Source organism: Colobus angolensis, unplaced genomic scaffold (assembly GCF_000951035.1).
Source record: "Colobus angolensis palliatus isolate OR3802 unplaced genomic scaffold, Cang.pa_1.0 Scaffold370, whole genome shotgun sequence".
NCBI classification, from domain to species: Eukaryota; Metazoa; Chordata; class Mammalia; order Primates; family Cercopithecidae; genus Colobus; species Colobus angolensis.
Genome location: NW_012117044.1, coordinates 1678733 through 1689643, shown reverse-complemented (window position 1 = coordinate 1689643; position 10911 = coordinate 1678733). Strand labels below are relative to the sequence as shown.

The 10911-nt window shown below is 53.6% G+C and overlaps 1 protein-coding gene across 1 annotated transcript in view; it reads left to right on the top strand.

Annotated features, from left to right (window-relative positions):
• Nucleotides 1-7590, top strand: part of FXYD4 (FXYD domain containing ion transport regulator 4) — a 26827-nt gene extending 19237 nt beyond the window's left edge. Inside the window, exons 4-11 of the mRNA XM_011953811.1 lie at nt 3016-3188; nt 4950-5082; nt 5750-5782; nt 5893-5919; nt 6774-6852; nt 6956-6991; nt 7290-7327; nt 7405-7590. Of these exons, the coding sequence (XP_011809201.1) occupies nt 3016-3188; nt 4950-5082; nt 5750-5782; nt 5893-5919; nt 6774-6852; nt 6956-6991; nt 7290-7327; nt 7405-7424 (539 nt within the window). The 3' untranslated portion in view covers nt 7425-7590. The remainder of the gene's footprint in view (nt 1-3015; nt 3189-4949; nt 5083-5749; nt 5783-5892; nt 5920-6773; nt 6853-6955; nt 6992-7289; nt 7328-7404) is intronic.
• The last annotated feature ends 3321 nt before the right edge of the window (nt 7591-10911 follow it).

The following is a 10911-nucleotide window of genomic DNA, read 5'->3' as shown; positions in this document are numbered from 1 at the left end:
CCAGACACAGTGGCTCACGCCTGTAATCCCAGCACTTTCGGAGTCTGAGGCAGGTGGCTCACTTGAGGTTAGGAGTTTGAGACCAGCCTGGCCAACATAGTGAAACCCTGTCTCTACTAAAAATACAAAAAAATTAGCTGAGCATGGAGGCTCGGGCCTGTAATCTCAGCTACTCAGGAGGCTGAGGCACAAGAATCACTTGAACCCAAAAGGTGGAGGTTATAGTGAGCAGAGATCATGCCACTGCACTCTAGCTTGGGCAACAGAATGAGACTCTGTCTCAAAAAAATAAAAATAAAATAAATGATCCCAAACTTTTACACTTTACTTATTTATTGTGAGACAGGGTTTCCCTCTGTCGCCCAGGCTGGAGTGCAGTGGTGCTTCCTGGGCTCACTGCAGCCTTGACCTCCCATGCTCAAGCGCTCCTCTCACCTCCGCTGGGGTATAGGTGTGTGCCACAACGCCAGACTGTTTGTTCTATTTTTTTTGTAGAGATGGGGTCTTGCTGTGTTGCCCAAGCTGATCTCAAACTCCTGGGCTCAAGTGATCTGCCCGCCTTGGCCTCCCAGAGTGTCAGGATTGAACCCCCACACCCCGCCAAGACTTTAAAACTCTGACTTCCATTCTTCTTTTCTTTTCTTTTTTCTTTTTTGAGGTGGAGTCTCACTCTGTCGCCGAGGCTGGAGTGCAGTGGCACGATCTCAGCTCACTACAACCTCCGCCTCCCAGGTTCAAGTGATTCTCCTGCCTCACTTTCCCAAGTAGCTGGGACTACAGGAGTGCACCATCACACCTGGCTAATTTTTGTATTTTTAGTAGAGATGGGGTTTCACCATGTTGGCCAGGCTGGTCTTGAACTCCTGACCTCATGTTCTGCCTGCCTCAGCCTCCCAAAGTGCTGGGATCACAGGTGTGAGCCACCGCCCCCAGCCATGACTTCCATTCTCTACATTCCATAGTTCCTGAGCAGGCCATCCTTAACCTTTACACTTTTTTTTTTTTTTTTTTTTTGAGACGGAGTCTCGCTCTGTCGCCCGGGCTGGAGTGCAGTGGCCGGATCTCAACTTACTGCAAGCTCCGCCTCCCGGGTTTACGCCATTCTCCTGCCTCAGCCTCCCGAGTAGCTGGGACTACAGGCGCCCGCCACCTCGCCCGGCTACTTTTTTGTATTTTTTAGTAGAGACGGGGTTTCGTCGTGTTAGCCAGGATGGTCTCGATCTCCTGACCTCGTGATCCGCCCGTCTTGGCCTCCCAAAGTGCTGGGATTACAGGCTTGAGCCACCGCGCCCGGCCAACCTTTACACTTAAATAAACTCCTTTAAAACTAAAATCTGACCTGTTTGACTATTGTAGATTGACAGGCTAATGAGAGTATATACCTCCAAGGACTTCTGTGAGGGCTAAGTGCAATGAGCTCAAGTAAACAGCTGGCCGAGGAAACACCTGGACTCCTCCTCTGTGCTAAGCCCCATGCAGTGTGCACACAGAGACACAGGCCTGCCTCAGCCTCCCAAAGTGCTGGGATTACAGGCCTGAGCCCCCATTCCCAGCCAATATTTTATATTTTTACACAAGTGACAGCATCCTATTCAGACTACCCTATACTTTTTTCCACTTAAAAGTATGTCTGGGCCAGACACAGTGGCTCACGCCTGTAATCCCAGCACTTTGGGAGGCCCAGGCAGGTGGATCACCTGAGGTCAGGAGTTTGAGACCAGCCTGCTCAACATAGCGAAATCCTGTCTGTACTAAATATACAAAAATTAGCTGGGCACAGTGGTGTGTGCCCATAATCCCAGCTACTCGGGAGACCGAGACAGAATTGCTTGAATCTGGGAGGTGGAGATTGTAGTGTGCCAAGATTGAGCCACTGCACTCCAGCTTGGGCGACAGAGCGAGACTCCAGCTCATAAATTAATAAATAAACCATCTAACCCGTCACTGCCCTCCCTAGCCCTCCCAGCCCAGAGACCCCCATCCCTTGTCAGCCATCCCCCCTTACCTTCTGGACAGGGACAAGTGTCCCTCATTTGGAAAAGAATTAGGGAGGGGTAACAGCAGACTAGGGAGGCCTGGGTCCTCCACACGCCTGTGTGGGGTGTGTTTGGACCCCAGCAACAAGGCAGGCCTGAGGTCTGCAGAGGGAGGTAGCCCACTCCTTATTCGGGGGTGGCTATCCTCCTCCTGGACCCATCCCTCTCCTATGGGGGAGGCTAAGTGGGTGTCAGGGCCCTGTCAGAGGGTGAGCCACCCCCAGGGGTGCCCACCGGCCACCAGTCTCCCTTCAGTAGACATGCAGCCCAAGTGACAGCAGTGGCACCGCTGAGCACAGGGAGCCTGAAGGTCAGTGCCTGGCTCCTAGTATCCTCCGCGGTCCCCAGGACACCCCCACACAGAGGTCCCAGAACCCCCACAGCTGGCACAAGAGCCCAGAAACACCCTGCCCAGCACCCTCCGGGTCCCTCTTTTAGGATCTGGGTGAGCTAAAGAAGCCAAAAGAAAGCCTGGGCGTGGTGGCTTACGCCTGTAATCCTAGCACTTTGGGAGGCCAAGGTGGGCAGACTGCCTGAGCTCAGGAGTTCGAGACCAGCCTGGGCAACACGGTGAAACCCCATCTCTACTAAAATACAAAAAAAATTAGCCAGACATGGTGGCGTGCACCTGTAGTCCCAGCTACTCAGAGCCTGAGGCAGGAGAATTGCTTGAACCCAGGAGGCAGAAGTTGCAGTGAGCTGAGATCACACCACTGTACTCCAGCCTGGTAGACAGAGTGAGACTCCGTCTCAAAAAAAAAAAGAAGAAGCCAAAAGAGGGTCTTCGGCCCAGCCCGCCCCTCCCCAACAGCCCTGGGTGTGGCAGGCCAGTCAGCCTGAGTCTCAGGAAGCCTGACCATTTCCCTCCAGCCTGCGTCATGGAGCCCTGGGCGTGGCCGCAGGGTTTAAAGAGCCTACCCACCTGCCTGGGCCGTCCACAGCCCAGCAGCTTCCTCAGATCCATTCTCTGCGCTGCCAGCTCAGGTGAGCCCTCACCCAGGTGACCAGGCGTCCACTTCGGGGCTGCTGGGTGAAGAGGGTGGGTGCCCAAGAATTCTGAGTAATGAGGAGCCTGTTGAGGTGTCTGAGGGCAGATATGGCTGCAGCAGACGCTTGAAGGCCTCTTGCTTTGCACCTACTGTCATACGGATGGTGGGTTGGGGGCTGGAGGAAACAGAAGCCAGCCCTTGGTTAAAGAATATATGAACTGGTGGGGTGCACCTGTGGTCCCAACTGCTTGAGATACTCAGGTGAGGAGATCACCTGAGCCAAGAGAGTTCAAGGCTGTAGTGAGCCGAGATCATGCCACTGCTCTCCATCCTGGGTAACAGAGCAAGACCCTGTCTCAAAAAAATAATAATAATAAAAATAAAAAAATAAAAAATGTGACCTAGAGTTGAGACCCTCATATTCCAGGAATTCTTGTTGGTGAAGGTAGAGAGAGACCAGTGAAGGCTCGGGGAAGCCAGCTTTGGAGACTGCTCCTAGCCCAATAACCCATGTTCAGAAGCAGTGCCTAAGAGTCTCTCCCTCCCGTGCCTCCCTCCCACTGTAGAAGGAGCAGTTTATTTATGGATGTATTTATTTATTTATTTTTAGATGGAGTCTCACTCTGTTGCCTGGGCTGGAGTGCACTGGCACGATCTCAGCTCACTGCAACCTCCACCTTCCAGGTTCAAGTGATTCTTCTGCCTCAGCTTCCCAAGAAGCTGGGAATACAGGCGCCTGTCACCACACCCAGCTAATTTTTGTATTTTTAGTATAGACGGGGTTTGGCCATGTTGGCCATGCTGATCTTGAACTCCTGACCTCAGGTGATCCACCCGCCTCAGCCCCAAAGTGCTGGGATTATAGGTGTGAGTCACTGTGCCCAACCTATGGATGTATTTATTTTAACAGGTTTTTAGTGCTTACTGTGTGCTAGGCATGGTTCTTAGGCTTGGCAAATAGTAGTTCATGTAATTCCATTGCTATAACCTTATGAAGTTGCTACTATTCTGATGATCCTCCTTTTACAGGACACTGGTGAAGGAGCAGTGAGGAACCTGCAGAGTCACACAGTTGGTAAGTTGCTGAGAATCGACCCAGCCCTAGACAGCTGGCCCTGGATCTATGATCTCATCAGGAGGCCAGAGCTGGGTACAGCAAATGATGACAATGGCTTCAGTATTGAAGACTTGACCACACTAGGCTAACAATATGCAAGGGGCTGGGAGGGGCCCTGCACTCAAAGACTCAGCCTCCCCAAGGACAAGTAAGTGGGGCTTCTTCCAACCTGAGGGAGAAATGTCATGCCACAGGAGGTCTATACTCTGAGAGCAGAATCTGGGGCTGCTGGAGCAGGGTCCCCTGCCAGGGCTGGCAGGGGAGGTCCTGGCTGCTGTAGTCGCCTCATCCCAGGATTCAGCGCTTCTTTCTTCCTCTGCACCCTTGCTTTTGTGGAGGCTGTCTGGGAATTCAGACTCAGGGCACTGGACTCTGGCCACCCCAGGCCCAGACCTTTGGGAGCAATAGCCTGGGGCCTGATAACAATGCCCTTTGTGTGGGGTTAGCAAGTCCAGACCCTAACTTAGAATAGCAGCCACCTGACCCTGGGCATCTGATTACACCTCTCTAAGCTCCATTTCTTTTTTTTCCTCCTCTGAAATTGAGACAATAATAGTGCCTTCCTCATAGGGAGGAGTAGGGGGTGGGTTTGTCACATGGATTTTAACAACGTCTTCTGCAGCACTTACTCCGCGCAGGCACAGTTCTGAGCTCTTAGCTCGTGCTTACTCCCTCAGGCCGTCACTATCTCTAGGTGGGAAGACAGAAAGTAGTCACTTTCCCAAGATCACCCCACAAGCAAGTGTATCCTTGGGGTTTGTACACCTACTCTCACCACAGGGCTCTGCCTGCCCCCGCCCCCTGTAGCTGACCAAGCCAGCTGTGAGGTTGGAACAGATCCGTGGGCTGCAGACCCCAGCCCCACTGCCTATCCCCCTGCAGCCCTGCTACTCGAACTGTGACATGGAGAGAGTGACCCTGGCCCTTCTCCTACTGGCAGGTGAGTCCTCCCAGTCTCTTGGGACCCTCTTGCAATCACCCCACCCACAAAGGCAGCAAAAGTCAGACAACATCTCCCAAAGGGGGTCTGGTTTTCAATCAGCATGCTTTATTTAAACTGACAATTTAGAGAGAAACATGAAAGAAATGACAGTACAGGTAGGATGAGAATATTGCAAAAAGGTCCTAATAGCTCCAGAGGAATTGAACCATGGAAAACATTAACCACCTGTGTCTTGAAGACAAAAACAGGATGGCACAGTGGCTCAGGCCTGTAATCCCAGCGCTTTGGGAGGCCAAGGTGGGAGGATCACTTGAGCCTGGGAGGTCGAGGCTGCAGTGAGCTAGGATTGCACCATTGCACTCCAGCCTGGGTGACAGAGAGAGGTTCCATCTCAAAAAAAGGCAAGCACTCCCTGTTTCTTCAGGGGGCAGAGACATAACAAACCATCCCTGTTAGCAGGCACACAGCAGCATCAGGAAGCCTGGGAAGGCAGGGCTTGGGCGGGGCCAAACCCTGAGGCTGTGTGGGCCTGGGGAGGGCGTGAGGAAGGGAACTGGTGGCTCCAGGGTCACCCTACAACCTCTGGGCTGGGGTCCTGCTGCCTGACTTACTTGGACACCAGTGTCATGAATTCCCACCCATTTTCTCTGCTCCTGCCACACAGGCCTGACTGCCTTGGAAGCCAATGACCCATTTGGTGAGTGAGGCCCCCAAACAGCCTGCCCACTCTGCCCACATCTCCCCTCTGATACCCACATCCTGTCTCCTGGTTCTGGTTCTGAAGTCTTTTTCCCCCACTTTTTCTAGCCAATGAAGTCGATCCCTTCTACTATGGTAAGAGCTGATATTCCCACCTCCAGCCTCCCCTTGCTTATCCTGGACCTCTTTGCCAGACAAGTTGGTGAGGGGTGGTGTGGACCTAGTGTACCCAAAGTGGGATGGGGGATTAAACCTGGTCTGTGTGAGAGCGTTGCTCTAGCAAGGGGAGGGTAGCCACAGGATGCTTAGGAACCCTCCTGGAGAAGGGTTGGTGTCTGGGCGATTAGGGCCCCCCATTACATCACCCCTACCCTCCTGCCTTCACTCACCCTCACCCTCCCCTTCCCTAGTCCCCAGCCCTTAGGCAGTCCTCCTCTCTTCCTCTCCCCTGGGCCTCAGCCCCAGGATAGCTTTCCTTGATCATCCTTCAAAGTCCCTTCTTTGCGCATGTCCACTTCTTTTTTTTTTTTTTTCTTGAGACAAATTCTGACTCTGTCGCCCAGGCTGGGGTGCAGTGGCATGATCTCCGCTCACTGCAACCTCCACCTCCCGGGTTCAAGCAATTCTCCTGTCTCAGCCTCCCGAGTAGGTGGGACTACAGGTGCCCACTGCCACGCCTAGCTAATTTTTGTATTTTTAGTAGAGATGGGGTTTCACCATATTGGTCAGGCTGGTCTCGAACTTCTGACCTCAGGTGATCTGCCCGCCTCAACCTCCCAAAGTGCTGGGATTACAGGTGTGAGCCACCATGCCCGGCCTCACCTTTTTCTTCTTAGTGTTTCCCCACCAGACACAGAATGATGTCTCTGTTGCTGGCTTGTCTTTATGCATATGGCAGTGGCTGGCACAAGCAGGGGCTCACGAATGTCTTTTGAATGAATGAGTGAGGCCCCAGGCTGGTGCAAGCACACTCTCTGTACCTGCCCCAGACTGGAAAAACCTGCAGCTGAGCGGACTGATCTGCGGAGGGCTCCTGGCCATTGCTGGGATCGTGACGGTTCTGAGTGAGTGGCAGGGCAGGTGGGGCTGGCGGACAGGGTGGGGCAGGAAGAGAGAGTGCTCTGATTCCAGCACTGACTCTGGCACTGACCCCTCTCTCCCTCTCAGTTAGCAAATGCAAATGCAAGAGCAGCCAGAAGCAGCACAGGTGAGCCCAACCCTGTGGTGCGCCCCTCCTTCGGGGCAGAACTATGGGAGGACAGTCCTGACCTGGAGAGTGGACAGGGTCCTGGCCACTCACTGGACTTGCAGCCAGCTTTGTTATTCAGATAGTCAACCCTGAAGGGCCCCAGTCAGGGAAAGCTCTGACCTCGGTATTGTGTGAAGTGACCATGGAAGGAGGGCAAGGAGGTGCACTCTTGGGGCCAGGCGGCAAGAGTCTGGGATGTAGGGTAGAAGGTCCTCCAGGCTAACCTGATACTACTCTGATGCGGTCCTTTCTCTAGTCTCGTACTTGAGAAAACCATCCAACTCATCACTCCAGGTGAGACGGGCTTCCGTGGGCTGAGGGGGTGTCTGTGTAAGGACTGTGTCTGATGGCCTGCCTGCCACTCTCCACAGGCTCTGCCACTACCTGCTGAGCACAAGACCAGCCTCCAGGGATGGCCTGAAGCCTAACACTGGCCCCCAGCGCCTCCTCCCCTGGGAGGACTTATCCTCAAGGAAGGACTTCTCTCCAAGGGCAGGCTGTTAGGCCCCTTTCCAATCAGGAGGCATTTTTCTGAATTAAACTTGCCCCACCACCCCTTCCTCTGTAGTCTTGTGATCCATCGTCTTTGGGTCTGGGAGCGAGTAATCCCTTGGATTGCTGACTTTCCCTGGAGGCCCACTCCCAACAAGCTTCCCGATCCCTGAGTCCCTGCCACCCAACTGTCTCCTATGGCTCCCACTCCAGCAAGCCCCACAGAGACCCATGCACCATGAGACACCACAGTGTTATAACAGAAGACCTTTCCATTTCCACCACTTGCACGGGGGTCCTAGAAGTCCTGATGCCTCAGGTACTCATGACTTCCTTTAACCTAGAGTGACCCCCCGGGCTTGCCCCCCATTGAAACCTCATCTCACCCAGTGAGTGCTCTCTATGGTAGAAAATGTAGCAATTCCTTCGACCCATTCCAGTAAAACCCTCAGCTCACCCCGTGGGCCCCCCTCCTCCCAGGAAATATCCTGTGAAATTCCATGAAGAACTATGTCTTGAGAAGCCCTGCATAGTGCATGTGGGAGTCAAACACCATGTGTGCAAATCCGAGTTCTTTGGCATGCCCGAACTCCCCTCTAGGAAGACCTCCCTGGCAATGTCCCTGTAGTACCCCAGGCAGGGGTGTGAAGTGCCGCTCCTGCCTGGTGCCTGTCCTGCAGTCCTGCCCCTTGACGGCCCAGGAGAAGGAACTGAGCCCACTTCTAGCCTCTGCCCCCAGCAAAGGCCAGAGCACAACAGAGTCCCTGCCAGGTGGCAGCTCCCAATCTGAGGCCAGGGCCTGGGCTGGACAGCTGTCTCCAATGATGCATCCTCCCTCCACTTCTCAGGGTAGGCCACATCCTTGAGAAGTATGATGTATCCTAGACTTAGGGTCTCCTGACTTGTGGGCTGGGGTCAGAGACTTGTGCAGGGCCCCAGAGGTGTAAAAATGAGGTCCACATGTCTGCCAGAGCCTTTGAAACAGGATATGCAGGGGCTGAGAGCAAGGTTCCAAGGTGGGGCTGAGTGGGACTCAGGATACCTGGCTGAGTCCAGCCACTATCAGGGAATCTTGGGTGGGTCACAGAACACCTGGCAAGCCCCAGTGCTTTGGGGAAACTGCCCTGTACTGGCAGCCCCAGGTGGTATGGCCAGTCTGGAGGTGGCACTGAGTCTGTACAGGTGGACCCAGGGAGGGGCCTGTGCGCAAACCACCCTGGTGGAGGGAATCAGCAGCACGACTGGAATGCAGGCGATAGGATCACCGAGGAAGCAAGGCCCAGCCCTGCAGGAGCACAGAGGCAGGGGTGGGAGCCACCCAGCAGGGCTGATAGAACGGGGCTCCTGAGCACGCCTCCTCATCCAGGGGGTGCAGTACAGAGCTCTCTCCTTGTTGGCACCGGAAGATGCTGGTGTGAGGGACTGCTTTTGAGAACATGAAAGTGAGGTAAGAAAGCCGAGTCTGGAGTGGCAGACCCAGGGGAAGCCACAAAAAGGTGACCAGAAGCAGTGCATGTTTTCTGACTGAGGAACCCAGGGCGCAGTCATGACTATCAGGAGCTCTGCTGTTTGAAATCCTAGCAAACCTTGTCCTTGCATGGTGGCCCCATGACCCTGACAAGAGATGCAGCCTTGACTTCCAACCCCAGTGCCCCGCTGGGGAGCAGAGGTTTCCGGACATGACTTCCACCCACCTCCACCTTCACATGTCGTGTCCTGGGGCCACATCGTGGTGGAGACCTGCAGCTCTGCTTTCAAGCTCTCATGCTGCTTCATTTAAACTTCTCCTGGACAGGTGCCACAGTTTCCCCAAGTCCTGTAAGTGACCACTTATGTAGGAGGCCCCACCACACGAGTCCCTAGGTGTGACTGCCCAGTGACAGGCTTATCCCGCTGATGTGGAGGGTGACAGCTCTAGCTTATGGAGCCTGGGGAAATCATGGTGGGAGGAGTCAGAGACTGATGGGAGGCCAGGCCTGGGTCACAGTAGAGGATGGAGTCGGTGTTAGCCCCAGATGGATGAGGCTGAGGACCTGCAGTTGGGCTGCTGGTTCCCAGCGGAAATGAGCTCTCCTCTCTCCCTTCTGGGAGTGAGGAATGGGCTGACTAGGGCATGACAGAGGCTCTCCAGGCTTCCCTTTGTGGGATTACTGGCTGTGCCTCAGAGACCCCTTCCTGGGGCCTGTTTCGGAGGTGGGGGGTAATTTCCCCTTGTCATCCTTTCCTAGTTGAGGGGCTGCGGGGAGAGGTGGGGGGGAACCAGAGAAAGCAAAGGGTCATTTCCACTCAGTTGGGGATTTACTATGTGACAGACACAACTGTAAACACTTCACACATGTCGAATTTTCCTAGCAACCTATGAGATGTGGATGACATTAGGGTTACGGTTAGGTTAGAGGAGAGAGGCACCCAGAGGTTCTCATGGGCTAACGAATTCCACAGCCAGCCTCCAACCCAGGTGTCCTGCTCCTGAGCCCTGTTTCCAAAGATCTGGGGCCTGTTGCCTTCCCGATGTTTATCATTGTCAAAGACAGAGCCCAGGGACTGTGCTGCTGGGTGACTATACAGCCTTCCTCACTTTTTTATTTTAAAAATCTTTTTATTTTTCAGGGCTGGGCTCAGTGGCTCATGCCTGTAATCTCAGCATTTTGGGAAGCCAAGGTGGGAGGATCACTTGAGGTCAGGAGTTCGGGACCAGCCTGGCCAACATGTTGAAACCCTGTAACTACTAAAAATACAAAAATTGGCTAGGCGCAGTGGCTCACGCCTGTAATGCTAGCTACTCAGGAGGCTAAGGTGGGAGGATCACTTGAACCCAGGATGTGGAGGTTGCAGTGAGCCGAGATCGCACCACTGCACTCCAGCCTGGGTGACAGACCGAGACTCTGTCTCCAGAAAAAAAAAAAAGAAAAGAAAACAAACATCACAGAGACATTTACTCACAAAGTAAACTAACTTCTAACCTAGCACCCCAAAATTATCAAGGTTAAAAGTTTGCCCCCCCCAAAAAAAAAAGTTTGCTAATCTTTCAGATTGTCTTTTTCCTCTTGTACCTGGGAGTTGGCCTTGTGAGTTTGAGATCAGAACTCAGGCTATTGCCGGGCACAGTGGCTCAAGCCTGTAATCCAGGCACTTTGGGAGGCTGAGATGGGCAGATCACCTGAGGTCGGGAGTTCAAGACCAGCCTGACCAACATGGTGAAACCCTGTCTCTATTAAAAATACAAAATTAGCTGGGTGTGGTGGCACATGCCTGTAATCCAAGCTACTCAGGAGGCTGAGGCAGGAGAATCACTTGAACCCTGGAGGTGGAGGTTGCAGTGAGCCAAGATCGTGCCATTGCACTCCAGCCTGGCAACAGAGTGAGACTCGGGTCTCAAAAAAAAA